Raw genomic sequence first — 23,527 nt, 5'->3', positions numbered from 1 at the left:
GTCTCATTTTTATTTTTAACACTATGTACATTTCACTCTTAATTGATATTTAATTCTTAATTTATAAATTGAAATATAATTAAGTGAGGTCTTATATGATTCGTCTCAACACAAAAATTATTAAATCAATATTTTATAATTTTTAATTATTTATAATCAGTAATACTATAAATTAAATTAGTATATTAACAAACTTGGAAAAAACAAATAAAATATCATAACTCAAATTTGAGGGGAGTATAAAAAATAAAAAGCAAAACCAATAAAGTTGGGGACTACTTTGTTTTTCTTGGTGCCTCGTGCAGCACGGGTGCAAATCCTGTGTTTCTAAATGGAAACTGAGTATAGCTCTAGTGAGTTGTATTTAGTAGTAGTGAGAATAATTTTAGGTGGAGTGTGGTATATATAGGAATTTTACCCTTAATAGTAATGTTGTTAATTTTTTATAAAGTAAAGGTAAAATGGTAATTTACTCAGGGGGGTGGCGATAAAATAAAAAGGGTGGCGGAATATAAGAATTGGGTTTAACAACACGTGACGTGACAGTGATATATACTTTCGTGGGACGATTAACGCAAATTAAAGAGTTATTGTTTTGAGATTAATACTTCATACCAGAATATATGTAGTTGGTTAAGTACAGTTCAGACTATCTGAGCTTTCAAAGAAAATCATTGAATAAAAAAATGATGAGGTCAGGCTTTCTATGTTGTTGTTCAAGAAGTTGGAAGCCACAAGAATTTAGTGTGCGTTTAATAGTAGTACTCCTAATAGTAGTAGTTGGAACAGGGTCAGCAAGATATGAGGGCAAATTAAGATTCAACTCTAATGGAGAGTTTAAGATTCTACAAATCTCAGATTCCCACTACGCTAATGGCAAGGATACTCCTTGTACTGATGTCTTACCTTCTCAATTGGAATCTTGCTCTGATCTTAATACCACTGATTATCTCCGTCGTTTTATTGCTGCTGAGAACCCTGACCTCATTGTTTTCACTGGTAACTTATTATTTTTCTTTTTTTTTTTCTGTGTATAATGGTCTTATCATAATAATCATGATGAACTGATTGTTGTCGATATATTTTACATGTTATATTATTAAAATAGTGGATTATAAACTTGCAAATTTAATAGTATTCTACTATATAATTTTAGGAAAAAGGTTCAATGTCTTATTAGGAAAAAGATTAAAAGGAAGTAAATATGGTATAATTATAAAAGTAAAACTATTATAATTAATTCAACAGAAATAACTTTTTTATAGACTTACCAAGTTATAAAACTATATTAACTAAAGGAAATTAACTTTAAATATTGGGTAAACATAATCCACTAACTAACTCTTATATTTCTAGCAATTAAATTATCCATTAAAGAAACTCTGCAAAATAACGATTTAAAACTAATTTTAAGGTATTAATAAGAACTTCAAATTGAAGTTACTAATTAGTTTCTAATTTTGAACACTAATTCTAACAATTAAGCATGTACGCAAGTTAATGCTCATTAATCATGAATTTGGAGGCTTGAGCCTGTGGGTGCCTCGACACAAGTGTGCTAACGCAGTGATTATAATTGTCACAGCCTAATAGTTGTATTTATTTGAATTGGATGTGCAGGTGACAACGTGCATACAATAGACTGCTATAACTACAATAGATCCATGGACGAAATGTTTGGGCCAGCAATTGAGTCAAACAAACCATGGACTGCAATATTAGGGAACCATGATGTAAACTATCTACAAACTGGACTTTCAAGAGAAGTTGTAATGGAATACATAGTAGGTATGAAAAACACATTGTCACTGAAAAACCCAGCAAATCTTGAAGAAGGAGAGAGTATTTGGGGTTGGGGTAACTATAACTTGGAGGTTGGTGGAGTAGAAGGTTCCTCTTTACAGAACAAATCTGTACTCAACCTTTATCTTCTTGATAGTGGTGATTACACTTACAGTTTCACTCCTTTTTACTACGTTGGATATGAGTGGATTCAACCTTCTCAGCAGTCTTGGTTTCTTCGCACATCCAAACAACTTCAGGTTATTATTACCTACTCTTCATTCATTATCTAGCTACTCTATATTATTATTATTATTATTATTATTATTATTATTATTATTATTATTATTACTCCCTTCTATTCACTTTAAGTGTTTCATTTTCTTATTTGGTCAAATCACCTTAAATGTCTTATTTTTATTTTAAAAGTGTTCACTTTATTAATTTATTCTTATTAAACCTACTTTTTTCACACCTTTTAATTCTACTTTATGCATATTAAACACTTTTCTTTCAAATGTGGTTTTATTTAACCATCTAAAAAATAGTGAAATGTCAGATGAGACACATTGGGCGAATAGGAGGGATTATTATTCGTAAGTGTCTTATTTTCTTATTGGATCAAATCAGTCTAAATATTTCATTTCAATTTTAGATATGTTAACTTTATCAATTTACCCTTAATAAAACTTAAAATTTTCACATCTTTACACTTACTATTTTCACTTTACCCGTATCAAATTGAAAGATAATGCACTCTTTCTTCTTCCCATATAGTTTCAATTTTGATCACCTAAAAATTGCTAAAAACTAAAATGAGACACATGAGTTAAATAGAAGGGAGTATTATATACTCCCTGCTGCAATTCAAAATTAATGTTTATCTTTTTTTTCATGTTTGCCAACTAATTCAATACATAATATCTTTAATTAAAAATTAGATAAAAAGTTTATATTAATAACCTTCACATTGAGACGAACAAACAAAATTTTAACTATAATTAAACTTATAAACTAAGAACATAATACAAATTAAAAGTAAATATAAATAGTGTTTACAAAGTACCATTTACATAGTTGGAAAAAAAACAAAACAAAAAAAAAGCAAAAGTTGTTGCCTGTCAATTTTACGTTGAAATTTACTCTCTGTTGAAATATAGTGTGAAAGGTAATTAATGAATATAGTGTGAAAGGTAATTAATGAATTTACCCTAATGTGAATGCATTAAATGTAATTGGAGATGAATTTGCCTATAAATATGGAAGTTCACCAATGTAAAAAATCACACCAATGAGTAAAAACATCTCCATCTTCTAACTTTTACTCATTCTATTTCCTCCTTATCTCTCTAAGTTTTAACACGTTATCAGTACCAGCTCTACCCTTAATAATCAAGAAGGTAATATTTTTAAAACCTAATTAAGCATTTTTCTTCATCAGTAACCACAAATAGACCAACAATCAAATGGTATCAACATCGTCATACAAGATGTTTTCAACACATTTTTATATTTTATAATTGAGCATAATTCCATACCCTTCAGGACAAACCCAGCAAGGACTGATTTAAATCAGCTCCGACATAATAATCCCAATAATACTAATGGTCTACCAATACCACCAACTCGTAATTCACATGTATGACCAACTAATAATCCACTAGTTCCACCGACTAATATTCCACCAGTACGACCAACAAATAATTCATCAATACAACCAACTAATAATGCCTCGACAACATCAACTGAAAATAAACACTCAACAAGTAATAAAAGAACCAAAGATGATGAGGGAGAAACAAGTACTAAACGTTACAAGATAAATTTAAATGACCCATAAAATAATTTATTGGACAAATACGTCACCTTTACGGATGACAAGAACACTTTAATGCTTTTGTTATTATTTTATTTTATACCGCCTATATGGCTGGCTAATTGTTTTTTTCTTTTACCTCCTTAATGGACGGTTAGTATTATTTATTTCTTTTGTTACTCTTTAAACCGCCTATATGGTTGGCTAATTGTTTTTCCTTTACCGCCTAAATGGACGATTAGCATTATTTTTTTATTCTCATATATTTATAAGTGCATTTTTTTATTTGCAGTATTTGCATTTATATCCATGTGCATTTTTTTACCTTTTACTTTACGTATTTCTTTTAAGTATACATAAATAATACGGTATATTGTACAATTTGGGATAACCATCTATAAAATCGGATTACCCCAATTTTTTTACCTCATACCCCTTATCCTTTCAACTTTACTCTTTACATCAAAAACCCTCCTTCTCCTTCTTCCTTCCATCGACAATGTACCAACATCACAAAAACAATCCATCTTCTTCCTCTTCCCATACTTTTAGATTTGAAGATAATTTTGCCAAACTCAAATTATATATCTCCTTAATTATGGATTTGGTGGTCCTTCTTGTAGCATTAGGAATTATAATAATTATGAAGAACTAATTTATTTTGAAGAAGAAGAAACAAAATGCACATGATTTTTTTGTCATATTTTCTTTTGTTTGTTAGTGCATTTTGTATGATAAATTATACTAATATATTATGTAAATGCTATTTTTTTACCCTCTTTAGCATTTATTGTCTTTAATTTTTTTTTCGTTCTTCTCCTTGTTATTATTATTATTATTATTATTATTATTATTATTATTATTATTATTATTATTTCTCTTGTTCTTGATTTATTCATAAATTTATTATCTACAACAAATTCATAACAAACCAAGGGGAAGAAGATTATGAAATTAAAACATCATAATTTTTCTAATGGTTTATTATTTTGAAAATATAAGAATTATTGCATTGTCATATACTTACAAAACAAGTATATATATTATGTAGCAAGTATGGCATAAATTACCAAAAGACTATTCAACATACTAGACTTAATTGGACAAAAATTCTTAGAATGGAAAGAAGATGCCATCATGAACTTAGAAGCTCAAGGACTTGAACATACTGTATTGAAAGTAAAAGAAAAGGATCCAATAGAGGGAACTCAAGCTATTAAAATAAAGGTAGCTACAAATCAAGAAAAGGGCAAAGCCTTACTCCTCTTGAGGCATCATATTCATGATAGCCTTAAATCCGAAAATTTATTCATAAAAGATCCCAAAACATTGTGGTACTTTCTTGTTGAAAGATTTAATCACCACAAAAGGGTGCTTCTTCCACAAGCTAGCCATGAGTGGAAGAATTTATGATTTTCTGATTTTAAGACTCTCAGTGAGTACAATTCAACATTATACCGAATTGCATCAATGTTGAAATATTGTTGAGCACCCGGTGACTGATGCAGAAATGATTGAACTCACATCATCTACTTTTCATTTATCAAACATTATTCTGCAATAACAATATAGGGAAAAAAATTTCAAAAGATATTCATATCTGAGTGTAGTACTTTCACTGGCTGAACAACATAATGATCTTGTCTGGAAAAATCATAATATGAGACCTATTGGATCTCAAACTATCCGTGAGACACACTCTACTAAAACACATGTGCCTAAAGCACATGTTGTTGAAAATAAAGGCCGTGGAAATTATAATAATCGTGGTAGAGGACGCGGAAATTCCCAAGGAAGAGGATTAGGACAAGGTCGTGGAAATTTTAATGGACATGGTAGAAAGTTTCAAGGATTTGGTAGAGGCCACTTTCCCCAAAATTGCCAAAATGGTCATTACAATAATAATTCTCGAAGGGGAAAACAAGTTGGATATCAAAATAAAAATAGTCATCAAGAAGGAAAAGAAAATATTTGTTACAAATGTGGCATGACGGGGCATTGGGCACGTACATGTCGTACTGCCAAACATTTGGTGGAGTTGTATTTAGCTTCCCAAAAGAAAAAAGGGTAAAGGTGTGGAAGCAAACTTTAATGAAGCAAGCACTTCAATGCCTAATGTCGATCCTTATAATAAAGCAAGCACGTCAATGCCTAATCTTGACCTTTCAGACTTCTATTTAGATGGCGATGAAAATGATAAAGAATACGACGAAGATATTTGAATTTTTCTTAACAATATTGTGGTGCTTATTTAGTTGTATTTCCTTTTTTTTATATGCAATCTCCTTTTTATGTATTGATATCATCTAATGTTAATGAAATTTTATTTTAACTATCTATTTATTTAATATGAAGATATTGATCAGTTTGAAAAAAATGGATTCAAATATCAATGCCTCCTAGATAGTGGAACAACTCACACTATCCTAAAGAACAAAAAATATTTTTCTGAGTTGAAGATGGTGAAAACAGATGTCACCACAATCTCTGGAACTACTACACTAATAGAAGGATATAGAAAAGCTCAAATAATACTTCCTGATGGGACAAAACTAGTAATTAATGATGCTTTATATTCGAGTAAATCTCGACGATATCTCATAAGTTTTAAAGATGTACGCCAAAATGGTTATCATTTAGAAACAATGACTGAAAATCATACTGAATATTTATGTGTCACATTTGAAAAATGCGGCAAGAAAAGCATTCATGAAAAATTACCAGCATACTCATCGAGATTATATCGCATTAATATAAAACCTGTTGAGATAAACATGGTGTCTAACCAGAAGTTAGATAATAAAGAAATGATGAATTTATGGCATGACCGATTGGGTCACTTGTTGTGGGAATGATGCAAAAAATTATTGAAAATTCAATTGGGCATTCAATGAAGAAATTAGAATTTTCCAACCAAATGAATTATCATGTTCTATATGCTCACAAGGCAAATTGATAATTAGACCATCTTTAAATAAAATTGCAACTGAAACTCCTAAATTTCTGGAAAGAATTCATGGAGATATATGTGGGTCATTTAATCCTACTTCTGGGCCATTTAGATATTTTATGGTATTGATTGATGCCTCAACACGATGGGTACATGTAAGTCTCCTACAAACTAGAAATGTGGCATTTGCGAAATTACTTGCTCAAATCATTCGATTGAGAAATCAATTTCTAGATTATACAATTAAGCGAATAAGGCTTGACAATGCCGGAGAATTTTACATCTGAAACTTTTATTGATTATTGTACGTCAATTGGAATTGACGTAGAACATCCAGTAGCTCATGTTCATACTCAAAATGGTCTGGCTGAATCATTGATTAAAAGACTCCAATTAATAGTAAGACCATTATTAATGAGGTCGAATTGCCATCATTTGCATGGGGCCATGCAATAATACACGCATCGTCATTGATAAGATTGAGACCAAGTGCTTATCATAAATATTCACCACAGCAATTAGTGCATGGTCGAGAACCAAATATATCACACTTGAAAATATTTGAATGTGCAGTATATGTCCCTATTACACCACCCCAACGTACAAAAATGGGTCCACAAAGAAGGATGGGAATTTATGTTGGATTTGAATGCCCGTCAATTATCAAATATTTAGAACCAATGACTGGTGATTTATTTAATGCTAGATTTGCAGATTGTCATTTTAATGAGACAATATTCCCATCCTTAGGGGGAGAGAAAGTGGACCCAAATAAGAAGGAAATAGATCTCACATGGAATGCATTACATTTGAAAATATATGATCCAAAAACGAATGCTTCTGAACAAGAAGTTAGACTAATTGTCCATAATCAATATATTGCAAACAGATTACCTGATGCATTTCTAGAAACAAAGCAAGTGACAAAATCATATATTCCTGCGGCAAATATTCCGGCACGAATTGAAATTCCCACTGATAACAAAGCCACCGAAAATGAATCTATTGCACGCCCGAAGCGTGGAAGACCACTTGGTTCAAAGGATTTGAAACAAAGAAAATCCAAAAGGTTGAATGAAATGGCAAATGTTATCAATATTACTTCTTCAATGAATTGTAAAGAAAGAAGTTTTGAAGATGAGGATGAAAATCTCAGAGAAGAAGAAAATAATGATATCAAAGATAACAATAAAATTTCGATTAATTACATTTCAACTAAAAGACAAATAAATCGAAAGAATGTTATTGTTAATGATGCACTTGCTCATTCAATCGCTACCGAAATAACACTTGATGAAAATGATATAGAACTAAGAACGATACAAGAATGTCGGCATAGGAATGATTGGCCAAAATGGAAAGATGCTATTCAAGCGGAATTAAAGTCACTTAAGAAACGAGAAGTTTTTGGACAAATTACCCAAACACCATATAGTATAAAACCGGTCGGCTATAAATGGGTGTTTGTAAGAAAAAGAAATGAGATAAATGAAGTGGTTACATATAAGGCACGACTTGTAGCACAAGGTTTTTCCCAATGACCAGGGATTAATTATGAAGAGACGTATTCTCCAATAGTAGATGCGACTACATTAAGATTGTTGATAAGTCTAACTGTCTCAAACAGTTTGCAAATGCGACTTATGGATGTTGTGACCGCATATTTATATGGTTCACTTGATACAGACATTTATATGAAAGTCCCTGAAGGACTTAAGTTGCCAGAAAACCACAAATCACGAGAAATGTTTTTCATAAAGCTGAAAAGGTCACTTTATGGACTAAAACAATCTGGAAGAATGTGGTATAACCGTCTTAGTGAATATCTCCTGAAAGAAGGATTCATAAATGATCAAATCAGTCCTTGTGTATTTATTAAACGAACTTAATCAGGATTTTCTATAATTGCAGTTTATGTTTTGATGATTTAAATATCATTAGAACTCTCAAAGAGCTTGAACAAACTGCAAAATATTTGATGAAAGAATTCGAAATGAAAGATCTTGGGAAAACAAAGTTTTGCCTTGGATTACAAATAGAGCACTTAAGGGGTGGAATCTTTGTACACCAATCCAACTATACAGAAAAAGTCCTAAAAAGATTTCATATGGACAAAGCTCATCCGCTGAGCTCTCCAATGATAGTGCGATCATTAAAACCAAAAGATGATCCATTTCGACCTTGTGAAGAAGACGAGGAGATTCTTGGCCCTGAAGTGCCATATTTAAGCGCAATTGGAGCTCTGATGTATCTAGCTAATAATACGAGACCTGTTATTGCTTTTGCTGTTAATTTATTAGCTAGATATAGCAATTCACCAACAAAGAGACATTGGAATGGGATAAAATATTTGTTGCGCTACGTTCGAGGAACTAAAGATCTTGGACTATTTTATAGATCAAAGCAAGTTGCTACTCTTGTTGGATATTCAGATGCTGGATACTTATTAGACCCCCATAAGGCTAAATCAAAAAATGGATATGTATTCACATATGGAGGTACCCAATATCTTGGAGATCCACGAAACAGACACTGACAGCTACATCATCAAATCATGCAGTATTGATCGCCCTTTATGAAACAAGTAGAGAATTCGTTTGTTTAAGGTCCGTAATTGGTCACATTCAAGAAGAATGTGGGATAAACTCAATAATAAATTCTCTAACTGTAATTTTTGAAGATAATATCGGTTGTATTGAACAAGTTAGTGAAGGCTTCATAAAAGGGGATAGAACCAAACACATAGCACTAAACTTTTTCTTTGCACATGACCTCCAGAAGTACGAAATAATAAAAGTCAAACAAATTCAATCACGTGAAAATCTTATAGATCAATTCACAAAGTCCCTTCCAACAAAGAGATTCGAGCAACTTGTATATAAAATTGGAATGTGTCATCTACGAGATATTTGTTGAACTCAGGGGGAGAATCATATTTACTGCACTCTTTTTCCCTTCGTTCATGTTTTTATCCCATTGGGTTTTTCCTGACAAGGTTTTTAATGAGGCAGTATTAAATAGAAATATTGTAATAATATTTTACTCTTTTTTACATAATTAGAATGTGAATTCAAGGGGGAGTGTTGAAATATAGTGTGAAAGGTAATTAATGAATATAGTGTGAAAGGTAATTAATGAATTTACCCTAATGTGAATGCATTCAATGTAATTGTAGTTGAACTTGCATATAAATATGGAAGTTCACTAATGTAAAAAATCACACCAATGAATAAAAACATCTCTATCTTCTAACTTTTACTCATTCTATTTCCTCCTTATCTCTCTAAGTTTTAACACTTTCTAAATTTTCAAGGAGTACTATTTTTTAGATACATTATATAGAGAAAGTACACACAAAATAAGTGTGAGAAAATGACTAGTTTTTCAATTTAACACTTGTTAGTACTAGTATACTCCCTCCAATTTAACACTAACATTTTCTTTGCTTTTTGGACACTGTCCATCTCTTACTCTAAATTTGTATTTTATTATTAATCTACAAGTTAAAACATAGTCATGTGGGATCTTGTTTGATTCGTTTCAATGCAAGGATTATTTATATTAACTTTTCATAATTTTTAATAATGCAATATTAGAGATATTAAGGATTGAATAAGTGCATAAAGCAAATGAGACGTTAATGTTGAATTAGAGGGAGGATCTGAGAAAATGATTAATTTTTCAATTTAAGTATAGAATATTTAAATAATTAGAAAAGTTGGAGAATGAAAAGATGGTGGAAAACAGTGGGGATCAAATTATTGAAGTGAGGATATTAAATATGTAAGAAATACATAATTGATGTTAAAGAAGTAAATGAGTGCGTTTTCTTTTTTTTTTTTATAGGGGGAGCATTTAATTAATGCTAGGAGCCTATTAAAAGCATGTGATCCGGCCCATCATAACAGGGTCAAGTCCGTTAATTATGAGACCATCTTATGGTGAGAGGGGTTCATACAAATAGCCCAATTAATGTCCTTTTTCAAAAATAATTCAATTAAGTAAATCAAAAATAGTGTTTTTTTCACTAATTCTTAAATGAGACGGTCTCACGGTGAGACCATCTTTATTGGGCTGACCCAATACACACATTCTGTCTTAAAGTGGTCATTTATAATTTTAAAATAGTTATTTTTTTATAATTTTAGAGTTATTACTTATAATCTTAAAACGATCACTTATGATTTTAAAGTAATTAATTAAAGAAATAAGCTAATATATGGGCCCGTCCCATGTTGAGACAGTCTCATATAAGACGAGTTGTTTTTTTAGGTTTTTTAAAATTAAATATTGGGCCAGCCCATATTAAGCCGTCTCACGATATGACAGTCTTAATAAAAAATTGTCTTTTTTTAAAAGGGTCGGACTTTTAACGAGTTAGAACGGTTTTAAAAATTAGCAGGTCGGCACAGGTTTTTAACATGTCGACTTTATATTTTATTACACCTTTATTTCTGATTAACAAGAAAATTCTAAAGTGTTGTGAATGGGTTATGATAATGGTGAAGAACAAACAAGAGAAAAGAAAGCACAAAGAAAGCACCAAAAATAGAGCACAACAATGGAAAACACAAAACACAAAATATATGAAGTATCTAAGGATACCTCCCTCTGAAAACAAGTATCTTATTATTAATATAATCAACAATACATTAATGACGTAACTCACACAACCTTTGAGAACAACCTCTCAAAGTAAAGATTGAACCTTTAATGTCAATCTCTCTCAATTGCCTTAATGCAAGTAGAATGAACTCTCTTGGCTAAAACCATAGTTGATTCTAAGTATTAGGCTCTCTCTTAAACCCTAATGAATCCCTAAGATCCATTATATAATCCCATGTCATATTTGGGAGCCTTAAGACAACCCCTCAAAAGCCCACAAGAAAACCCGCATAAAATAGAAACATTCTGTTTTGGACGCTAGAAGTCGCTCGATCGAGCAGGCCAAGCTCCACCAGGAGAGCGGATGAAGTAGTAGAGACTTGGCTTGACGGAGCTACTCTTGCTCGACTGGTCGAGTGGTCTTCAAATCCTTCCAATCTTCGTGCCTTCCTTTCGTTAAGGCACTCTAAATCATCCTCATTTATCATTTCATTGAGTGACCCAAAGTATATGCTCTCATACTTCTTTGCACTCATAACTTCATTCTCAAACGTGTAAGACAAAGAGTAAGCAACGAGGTGATCGAACTCACCTCCATCAAGGTGAGATTTGGAGCTTGACACAACAATCTCCCCCTCAAGCTCAAATCTTTCATCATCATCAAATGTCACCTTCTTGGGTGACTTGCAATCATCCATGTGGCCTAGGCAACCACCATCAACTTGTAACACATACAAGTTGCTTTCACTCCTTCTCCCTCTCATGAGCACCATGCTCTCCTTAATGACCTTCAAGAACCCATCACTAGCTTTGAAGGTGCATACCTTTGACTCCAATCTACCAAGTGAGATGAGGTTCCTCTCAAGCTTGGGAACATACCTCACACCACCTAGCCTTCTCTTGACACCATTACGTGTCATAATCACAACCTCACTAATACCCTCCACCTTCACCCTCTCATCATTTGGCAAAGTGAAAAGGCCTTCATCAACATAGCTAAGCTTAGCAAACTTCTCTTTCTCACAACATATATGGAATGAACAACCGGCGTTAATCGCCCATTTCTTATTATGAGTCACTCCCCCATCAATAAGAAGCGCACCATCATAGTCATCATCATCCACAAAGCCTAGAGCGGCATCCCCGCTACTTTCACCATCTCTTCTTCCAACCCTCAAGTCTTTCATCTCTTGAGGTCTTCCTTCATCTCCTTACACATCATTTGAATGTGCCCCTTCTTTTTACAATAGTAACACTCCTCGTTACTATAGTCATTTCTCCCTTGAGAATTCCCCCTAGCTTGATAACCCTTGTCCTTTGCTCTCCCTCTTGAACCCTCACCAAATAGTGCCTCACTACTCCCCTACTTGTCTTCCCCATCATGTTTCTCTAAAAACCTATCATTCTCTCTCAACGCCACAAATGCTTGATCGAGTGTGATAGATTCTCTCCCATGGAGCAACGTTTGAACTATATTCTTATAGCTCTTAGGAAGTGAAGCCAAGAGTAGTAAGGCTTTCCCCTCATCAGAAAGCTTCTCATCGGCATTCAACAATTGGCACACAAATTGGTTAATTTGTTGATATTATCTTGCATACTTGTATTATCCTCCTTCATGAGTTGATACAACTCCCATCTCGAGCAAAATTTGTTGGTAAGAGATTTTTAGAAGCATACACCGCTTGAGGTTTCTCCAACAACACACCAGGGTCAGTCTCCTTCAAGTAATTATACTTGATTTTGGGTGCAACGGCAAGCCTAATAGTGCTCACCACCTTCTTCTTCATAGCCACTCACTTCCCTTCATCCATTGATGTTGGCTTGGATCTCTCAAGAGCATCATCAATCCCTTGTTGCACCAACAAGTCTTCTACGGTGCTTCTCCACACTGAAAAATTCATTTTCTATCAAACAATGGAATATAAAACTTTGCCATCTTGTTTCTTCACCAAAGACCCTAACTTTCACCTACCAAACAACCCACAAATCTCACCAAAAGCACAAAGATGAATAGGGTATGACAATGATGAATAACAAACAAGAAAAAAGAAAGCACAAAGAAAGCAACAAAAACTGAGCACAACAATAGAGAACACAAAACACAAGATATATGAGGTATCTTTAAGGATACCTCTCCCTCAAAAGAAGTATCTTATCATTAATATACTCAACAATATATTAATGACTCAACTCACACAACCTTTGAGAACAACCTCTCAAAGTAAAGATTGAACCTTTGATGTCAATCTCTCTCAAATGCCCTAATGCAAGTAGAATGAACTCTCTTAGTTAAAATGATAGTTGATTCTGAGTATTAGGCACTCTATTGAACCCTAATGAATCCCTAAGATCCATTATATAGTCCCATGTCATATTTGAAAGCCTACAAGAAAACCCGCATAAAATAGAAACATTCTGTTTTGGGCACTGAAAGTTGCTCGATCGAGCGGGCCATGCTCCACCAGGTGAGCGGATTCATAGAACCTACTGGATTGTAGCAAATACTGGTCGAGTGGTCTTCAAATCCTCCCAATCTTCGTGCCTTCCCTTCATTAAGGCATTCTAAATCATCCTCGTCTATCACTTCATTGAGTGATCCAAAGCATATGCACCCATACTTCTTTGCATTCATAACTTCATTCTCAAATGTGCAAGCCAAATAGTAAGCAACGAGGTGATTGAACTCACCTCCATTAAGGTGAGATTTGGAGCTTGACACAACGTAAAGAAAGCGAAATCACAACATTGAACGATAATTTGTGATTTACAACAAAGAGTCCTTGAATTAAGACATGGTTTGTTTGAATGGGTTGATTTTATACTGGTATATTGTTGGAGATGGACCAAACTAAGGTTTTGCATTTGTTAATACGCTAGACGCGTTGAAGGCTAAATTTTCCAAAGCCAAAGAAGTTATGAGAAATGTTGCTCAACAAAAGGGCAACAATGTTGATCTTTGTTGTTTCTTTGTGAATGATAATTTGTCAAGGTATTCGTGGGTGGATTTGGATGCAGACCAAACCTGGCCCTAAAATCCTGCCTGCGGGCCCAAAATATTAATAGTCCCCATCCTCTTTCTTAGCAGGCAGGATTCGTAGACAAACGAATTTTTAATTTATAATTAAGTAAAAAACTAATTTACATATTTATGTTCTTATATATTGTTAGTTTATAACTAACGACTTTTCGTATTGTTTGGATTAAAGCTTTAGTATGTTGTGTCTTGTGAGTTCAAAGATTTTTTGCACCTAAGAAAAGTACATCTAAGCATGAAAATAAAGATGCCTACTTGTGATCTGAAGCAAAAGCATAGAAACAATTAATCACATATAATATATTTTAGAAAATTGTATATCTATTAAATAAGTAGGCAGACGGGTTTACACACCGGTATTACATTTGTGCCGCTACCCGCCCGCTTAACTTGGAGGACAAGTAGTACAGGTCCAAATATTATATTTTTTTTGAAACTGTTGTCCAAGCCTGCCCGTCTTTTGAGCCTGGTAGGTAACCCACCCATAAGCAGCTTTAGTAATTTGTCATCTTGAGATGTAAAACTCATAAGGTTACTCCACTTTCTGGTTGGACAAGGAAAAACTTAAAACAAGTCGGGCTTTAAATACTTTCTAATGTCAACTTGAACAAATTTTAAATAGTAATTAAAATTTTTAAAGTGTTTTAACGGCTAGTGGTAGTTATTTGATTAATATTTATATATTTAAAATTTTACAATATATGCTGTATTAGGTAATATAATTAATATTTATAAAATTGATTTCATAATTAATTAATATAATGAGAATGTTTTACATAAATGGGCCATGAGGGACGGAATGGGCCGTTGGCCTGGCCCGACCCGTTATAAAAAATAATATGACCTAGCCCAACCTGACCTATCAAGAAAGATCTCCGATCCATCCCTACGTGTCCCAAAGAACACTTCTAATAAGGATGTATGTATTTAAAAACACCCAAATGGAAATTCGAGCAAGTAAAAAACATAAAGGAAGTGTTTTTCTTAAAATATTAGGAGCTACTCTTGCGAGAGGTTGTCTTTTGATGAGACAACTTCGAAATAAGGAGTCTATATGCTAATAATTGTATTAGTTTGGGCTATTCAGCCAATTGTTAAAGAGTGCTCCACGATAAGATCGTCTCAAAGAACATAAATTAATCATGGGAAGCCAAAATTGACCTTCTAGAATTGGGGCCTTGCTCTGCCATGATACTAATCTTTTAGTTGTTCAAAAGACTGTTGTTTACGTGGGAACTTAACCAAGGTCTTTCTCACTTCTTGCCTTATGGAATGTGTAGTCATTAGGTTAGAGAAAGGTGTAGCTTTCTAAACATTTACCTTCTTTAATTCATCAAATTTCATTATTTCAACCTACTATTAACCATTCATAAGACTATATCATTAAACTTGAACATATAGGCAACCTCCTTCATGAACTTTCTAAGGTGACTAGAATGACCTGGTAGTGTTTGGCTTTTATACTACTTCATCATTAGTATACATGGTGAAACCAAACAATTTTCTAACTTTTAAGTTGATGGTTAATTAGATTGAGACTTTACCTTCAAGCTCAAGAGCTAAGCTCTTACTCAACTTTGCTCATTTCGAAATAGGAGTGAATCTTTGGTCATACCCTATGACCAGTGGCGGATTTAGGATTTAGAGTCTCCTGGGGCACTAACAAATGAACGAAATTTCGTCAAAGGTTCATTTGTAAAATTAACAACTAAAATATTTTTTATTTCGGCAAAATGACTTGTAGAAGTGCAATAATTCTAAGACAAAGCCAAATTAATATAAAAGGTTACGAACAAACTACAATTGTTCAAATCTACAATGAAAACATAGTCCAACAAAATGAAATATAAAGCAACGAACAAACTTCAATTATTCTTGCCTAGTTCTCATATTTTGGAATCGATGTATAATAGTATCAATACTAACATTGAGAAACAAATCCTTCTCCTAAAAGGTAGCTAAGCTATCATTCAAAAATTGTTCTCCCATGCTGTTTCGCACTTTGCTTTTTATGTGAGTCATTCCAGAAAATGATCTTTCGACAATTGATGTCGTCACTGGAAGAAGAAATATCAATTTCAACAGCTTATAGACATCTGAATGAGTTTCATGCTTCCTTGTATCAACAAGTTTAATGGATAGTTCATTAAGAGTCTTCACATCAAAGAATCAGTCATCATTTCTCACATCACTAATGAAACTTTGAAGCGATTCCTCAAAGAATATCAAATCTTCATTTGGAAACTTATTTGGATAAAATTTAGCAAGATTCAACAATTTTATTGTATCAAAAGATGAGAAATCACAACGACTAAAGCAAGCCATACAATTTTTTTAAATCAAAAGATGAGAAACCATCAGCAAGAATAGCAAAACACTCTTCACCGATTTCTGTGACAATTGCTTTGGTGGTCTCTTTTGCACAAGCATTAATGATTTCTTTTTGAATTGAAGGAGTTATCATTTGACAATTTTTCGGCACATTGTCCAGCACAACATCTTCAACATCAGGTCTACCTTCCGCGTGAAATTTTAAAAGTTCAATTAAGTTACCCCTATTTAGTGAATCTTGTTTTTCATCATGAACCAGACATGGCATGCCTTGAACTATAAGCCACCTCAAGCACTTAACGGAAACTTCTAATCTCCTTCGATATTTAATTTTAGCTTCTTCATCTTGCTTAAACAAAGCAGCTGAGATTGAATTAATCTTCAAGTCATTTCATTGCTATTCGATGAGCACTCATATTTGCACCAACATGTACATCAAAGAATCCGACCGTTTCCAATTATGAAATCCATCCATCACAAAAGAATGTTGTCCAACATTATCATCCTTGAATAAATAACAAGCGAAACAAAAAGCTGCATCTGTCTCAACACTATATTCAAGCCATGTTTTGTATTTATCAAACCATTTCAGATTAAATCTACGGTTTTTTATCCCAAACTTTGTGAATTTAAATTCATGTTTATAAGGTTGACAAGTATTTCTTGAACAATGTTCTCTTCTAACAATATCTTGGTCACTTGGGTGAAATTGAGACATTTTTCTCCTTTTTCTGGGATCTTGAGGAAGATTCAAAACATCAATGAAAGTTAATATTCCTTTATTTATTGGGGTTGGAGTTTGAACCGTTTCACTTTCTTTCTCTTAATCTTGAGAAGGAATAGATGATGGAGTAGGATTAGAAATGTTCGGCAAAAAAAGAAACAATACTCTCTTGTTTTCTCTATATTGATTTTTGAATTCTAGCAAGAACATCAAAACACATTCACAAATGTTCAATTATTCAATTAGTCAAATATTTAATTACTCAAAGAAGATAAACAAAAAAAAGTCAAGAAACATTCAATTATTCAAAATTAACAAACACATTTACATAACATTAACAAATATTCAATAATTCAATTAAATAACATAAAAAAAATATAACATTCTAACAAAATTCAAAATCAAGATTGAGATTAAGATAGAGAAAGTAAAACATCATGATTATAGATTATGATAAACGATGAGAACATAAAGAATTAAAGATTAAGATTAAAATGAGTGAAAATACGTTCAAAAAACAAAAATTCTGATTGTAGAGTTTTTTTTAGTAGAAGAGAGGAGAGAAAGGCAGCGAACAGGGCAGCGGCAGGCAAATAGACGGCAACGGCTGGCCGGAGGTCGTAGGTAAGCAGGCGGCAGGTGCAAATGGGCGACGACAAGCGCAGGTGGGCGGCGACAGACGCATGAGTCTTTAGGGTTTTAGAGTAGTTTTGCTTTTCTTTTAGAGGAAAAGAGAGAAGAGTAAGAGTTTTTTTTTTGAATGTTGATGAAATGAAACATGGTACTTTGGACCCCTAACAGCATCAAATTTTTTCAAATAAAAATCCCCCTGAGGCATATGTTAGGGGGTGCCTGTGAATAGATCTGCCACTACCTCTGACCCATAATACCAGAACATAAAGACTGCATCAAATTAGTGCCGTTTCTCTGATTTTATAGGCCCTAGGGGAAATGGAAAAATTAGGCCCCTTTTCGTAGTACTTCCTATGTTGTTTTGTTGTCACGTTGATATTCATGGTCAAAAAATTCAACTTTGTCCATTAGTATCCAAAAATCTATTATGAATTATGCGATGTATATATATTTGCTCTCACCAAGATGCTAATCTTACTAACCTTAAAGACTTAGAGAAGCCATAAATTGCAAAGATTTCGCAGGAAAATGACTTGAGAGTTGAAGATTGCGAGAAAAACTACCACATCAATAGCCTAACAAGTAGTATATAATGTCAACGAAATGAATCAAATAAAAGACATACTCACAATATAATCAAAACGAAATTAAACCAAAAATTAAATTTATATTCAAACAAAATATGATAAAAAAGTATCAGCAATTTCAACTAATAATTCAACAAATAATTAAAAATTGCACTTTAAAAAAACATATACATAGTGTAGTTTAAAAGTAATTTGGAAACAAAGAAAAGAGGACTAAAAAATTACCAGGGAAAACTTTCATAAATGAATGCCCAAATTCATGACCACAAACTGAAATAAACCAACAAATTGATGCTAATAGAAGTCGGAATTTGAAAATGGTGATAGAAAATTGGAATTTTTTACTTGAAAAATGAAGTTTATTGGTGAAGGGGCATAAAGTGGTAAAATTGGGAATTGAAAAGTCATTAATGTATTAATGAGGAATAACCCAAAAATCTTTTGTTTTTTTACTTAATTAATACGTATGACTGTTGAGATCAATGACCGTTTTACTTACTTTACTCATTCTCCTTTTTCAAGATTATTGTACCTAATGAATACGGATGAAAATCATTTTTTTTACCTGTACATTTTCAACCTGTAATTGGGCCCCTAAAAACATTGGGCCCTGGGCGGTAGCACCCCTTGCCTACCCTCAAGGTCACCGTCTAGGGCCGGTCCTGCAACAAATTAACCCAAATCATGCATTTTATGATTTTATCCATATTGTTCCCTTCACTCGGGCTAGCCCAAAAACAAAAACTACAATAACTAATACAATACCAATAACCATGATTTTAAGCAAACTAACCCAACAAAGAGCAAAACATAACCAAAGTAAATATTTTTAAGCATGAATTTAACAGTTCAAATATATTTTTTTAATTGGCGATGGCCTGACTATGGCCTAAGGTTTCAGCACAGTTGGCTTTGACCTGGGGCCGTAGACAAGCGTCGATATTTATTTTAATATTGTTATTAGTATTATTGTTATTATAAAATAGCGTTGGTGTGGCTGCGCCCCAGACATTTTTTGGTGTGGTCTTCTTGCTTTCTATCACCTTTTTTTGTGTGGTCGCCAGGCTGTTGTCGGTTTAGAAGTGGACAATTAAAAGAACACATTTTTGAATTCTATCAGAGTTTCATTTTTGATTTCTCATCTCTCATTTCGAATATCTCAAGACTTATCTTTACTTCGGACTTCCTCAAGACTTTTTCTCATTTTGGTTATTTCGATGAAGTTATTTCTCGAATCTTTCATTTATGGATTTATTCATAGAAGATAGTAATATGAAAATAAAAGAAAAAAGTTTACATTTTAATTTGTATTATCTATATAATTGATTTAAATATAACTTAAATTTTCTTTAAGAAAAATATTTAAAATTAAAATACATCCTAAATTAATAAATTTATTCATAATAAATAATATTAATATTTATTATAAAAATAAATAATATTAATATTCATAATACTTAAAATTAATATTTATCATAGAAAAATAATGAATTAATAATTAAAAAGTATTTATTATATTCAAGGGAAAAACATGTTTTTTTATTTTTTAATGAAATAGCAAATATTTTTTTTTGTTTTTTTTTTAATTTGTGGATAGAGGTAGTAGGACATATCAACTGAAGTTTTTAATTGAATTGGTTCCTTTATGACTTGTATTACTTTTTAGGTATAGACATGTTTAAGTTTCAAATGTGCAGCTACAAAACAACCTGACTTTAATTTCGGAAGCAGAACTTGTCTAAATCTTGATTTAGGAAAGCAGAATGATGATTGTATTTGTAATTGACTACTAATTAATATCTAATCTGCAGGAAGCCTACATGAGTGCACCAGAAGCACAAGAGCAGCCAGCTCCAGGGTTAGTATTCTTCCACATTCCAATACCTGAATTCAACAACATTACAGATTCCCAAATGGTGGGTGAAAAGCAAGAGAAAGTGATCTGCCCAGGAGTGAATTCAGGATTCTTCGACACAATGCTGGCAGCAGGAGATATCAAAGCTGCTTTTGTTGGACATGGTCATGTAAACGACTATTGTGGAAAGCATTGTGACATTCAACTTTGTTATGATGCTGGATTTGGATATCATGGCTATGGAATCCCTGGTTGGCCTAGAAGAGCCAGGGTGATCAACATCAAGTTGGATAAAACTCAAGACGGATCATGGGGTCCTGTTAAGTCTATTCTTACATGGAAGCGACTCCAAGATGATCATCTAACTGTTATTGATCCTCAAGTCCTTTGGGCTTCTACTGGTATTTTACTCATTAATTTTCTTGAACAAGTTTTCTAATATTTATGTGTCGATATATTTTACTGATGACTTATTTATGCAGGTGATCGATCTGGGTCGTTGAATTCGATTATGACCGAATAAAATAGCGGAAAACAGTAAGCTTCTTAAGTAGATTTTAGTTTCCCGAATTAAATAGTAATAGTTTGCTATTTTCCAAAATTATGAGCGAGTAAAATAGTAAGTTATAGCTTTACACTTTTATAAATTATTCAATGTTTTTAGTTTCCTGAATTGTCTTTTATTAATAGGTCAACATGGTTGTTAAGAGAGTATGTTATTTTCCTAAATTATGGTGCTTATTTTCATTTAAGAAAACACTATCTCGAATAATCAAATATTTTTTTGATTTTCCTACATTAATTTCGCATATTGAGTAATCATAAATAATTTTAACTTTAGGGGTATTTATCTAAAGTAACTTGGGTAACGCAATGACCTACTATAGTAGTTAATTCACCAAAAAAGTAAACTGAACAACTATCAATATTTTGTTCAACATATTTATGTTTCTTTCTGCATTTTTATTTCAGTTAAAATCGACTTAACCTAAATTAATTTTTTATTGAGGTAAATTTGAATCGATGTTTAACTAAACTTATTTAAACCCATACCGATTTTCACTGAGAGCAAGTCGAAACTACAAGAATTTTTTGATTGATTGATTTTAGTTTCTCAAATTTTTATTAATTTATCGAATAATTTCAACATATTTATACAATATAGTAAAACAAAACACAGCTAACATAAGCAACTCAAGAAATTAATGAGTTATCATCTTTTGAAGAGATTTTTTTTCCTCTTTTAAGTTAAGATGATGTCATTGAATTAGAATGACTATAGGAATATTAAATGCTAAGAATAATCATAAGATGATTAATTTGACCATCATTAAAAGCTTTACTAGGGACTATTACATTATTATAATTTGAAAAACAATGTAATAAATAGTACTATGTAATAAGATGCACAAATTATTATCTTTGATTTTAAATTTACAAAGCATCATTGATCTATATTATTATGCTGGACTTATTCAATTTATTCGTTTTTTACAATAAAATGAAAAAAACCGAGCATCGTACGAGCACTATCTAGTTTATAACTAATTTATTCTATCAAATTATGAATGTTTCAAACACTAATGTCTAGTATTGCAAGTTTATAACTAATTTATTCTATCAAATTATGAATGTTTCAAACACTAATGTCTAGTATTGCAAGTTTATAACTAATTTATTCTATCAAATTATGAATGTTTCAAAAACTAATGTCTAGTATTGCAACAATGTAGGGAATTTTATCAATAATTAACAAGATTTTCCATGAAATTCACATTAATTATAGATACATTACAAAAAACTTATCTCTTAGTAAATAATGTAAATTTATTTTGCTACTCTACTTTATTTTATAATTGAGATAAAATTTGTTTGGCTCTTTATAAGGGAGCATTTATTTTGCTAGGTCTATTCCCTTTTTTTATAAAAGAAAACTTAATTTTTATTTTGTTTTCCCAATCACTGTGAGATAAAATTTATTTTGATATTTTACTTTTCTTCCTTGTGTCTTTTATAAGGAAGTATTAGACTTGCAATTTATTTTCCAAGCAATGTTGGACAAGGTTTTTTTTTGTTATTTTGCTCTTTTACGTTTTCTTTTATAAGAGAACATTATACTTGCATTTAGATCCCAGTTGATGTAAGAGTTTTTCTTTCTTTTTTTTTTGTTTTTTAATTTTTTTAATTGCGCTCTTATCTTTTTGCGATCTGTTATTGCTCTTATTTTATTCTTTATCTTGGAAAAGTTTAGCTAAAGTATTCAATTTCATCATTTACGACTACATACAATATTGACCCCATTATTTGTTTTAAATAATCCTAGTTTTAATCATTTATATTTAGAATTTAGTTTAAAATGAATTAATAGATAATCTAGCTAATAGTTTCATTGAGTTAGTTTAAAGTTTTTATGTACTAAAAAAACTCAAAAATTATATACACGTATTCTAGTCTAATTAATTGTTTAAATTAGTTTCATTTACTTAATTAGATCAAGTATATTCAAATCTAATTTGTAGCATAAAAAGTTACAAAAATAATAATTAAATAGATTAATATTATAAATGTGTTACTTACATAAAATATATTGCATATTTAATTTTATCAAATTTCAAAGTGTTATATATTAATGTTACCCAATTTGTAAAGTGTTACTCCCTCCGTTTTTATTTGATGTTCCACTTTGTGTTTTTCACACAAATTAAGAAAAATGGAATCTTTGGTTGTAGTGGGTATTATTTTAATTAAATAGTAGTGTGAAGTAATGATTGTATTGAAAGTATGAGAGATAAAATAATTATAAATAAAACTAAATGAAAAAAAAATTCTGATTTATTAATGATTACAGAGAACTTTACATTTTGGAGGAAATAAACAAACTTTCCAAATTAGGAAAATTTGAAGCTTCACAGCAGCAAACAGACCCTCCATTCCAAAAAAAACAAAAGAGCCTTGTATTGGGCATTCTTTAATTACATGGATTCACATTAATTTTTCATCAAATCTGAAATTACAAGCTTGTAATCCAATGACTTTATATATTCCTAATGACACTATATTAACCGCTCACAGAACAATAAACCAAAATCAGAAGCAAAACTTATTCACACAGCCTCAAATCAGTAGCCATAATTCTTCAAACAGTAAACCAAATCAGTAGCCAACACTTATTCACACAGCCTCAAATCAGTAGCCAAAAATTGTTCATTC

At 31.8% G+C, this 23,527-nt stretch overlaps 1 protein-coding gene across 1 annotated transcript; it reads left to right on the top strand.

Moving 5' to 3' along the window:
• The first annotated feature begins 350 nt into the window (after positions 1-350).
• LOC130828761 (probable inactive purple acid phosphatase 29) lies at positions 351-21,160 on the top strand. The gene is made up of 4 exons (XM_057694732.1): positions 351-999; positions 1,621-2,042; positions 20,274-20,718; positions 20,800-21,160. Exons 1-4 carry the CDS (start codon positions 687-689, stop codon positions 20,838-20,840), a joined length of 1,221 nt encoding a protein of 406 aa, XP_057550715.1. The 5' UTR covers positions 351-686; the 3' UTR covers positions 20,841-21,160.
• The last annotated feature ends 2,367 nt before the right edge of the window (positions 21,161-23,527 follow it).

The sequence above is a fragment of the Amaranthus tricolor genome, chromosome 12, assembly GCF_026212465.1.
Source record: "Amaranthus tricolor cultivar Red isolate AtriRed21 chromosome 12, ASM2621246v1, whole genome shotgun sequence".
NCBI lineage: Eukaryota > Viridiplantae > Streptophyta > Magnoliopsida > Caryophyllales > Amaranthaceae > Amaranthus > Amaranthus tricolor.
Note: the sequence above shows the minus strand (reverse complement) of the source record. Positions and strands in the feature narration are given on the sequence as shown.

What these genes read in the sequence shown, in the direction of transcription:
- LOC130828761 (XM_057694732.1), top strand. Translation starts at nt 687, where the DNA reads ATGATGAGGTCAGGCTTTCTATGTTGTTGTTCAAGAAGTTGGAAGCCA. An exon ending in TGACCTCATTGTTTTCACTG is followed by an intron (nt 1,000 to 1,620) that starts GTAACTTATTAT and finishes TTGGATGTGCAG; the next exon opens with GTGACAACGTGCATACAATA. An exon ending in GCACATCCAAACAACTTCAG is followed by an intron (nt 2,043 to 20,273) that starts GTTATTATTACC and finishes TCTAATCTGCAG; the next exon opens with GAAGCCTACATGAGTGCACC.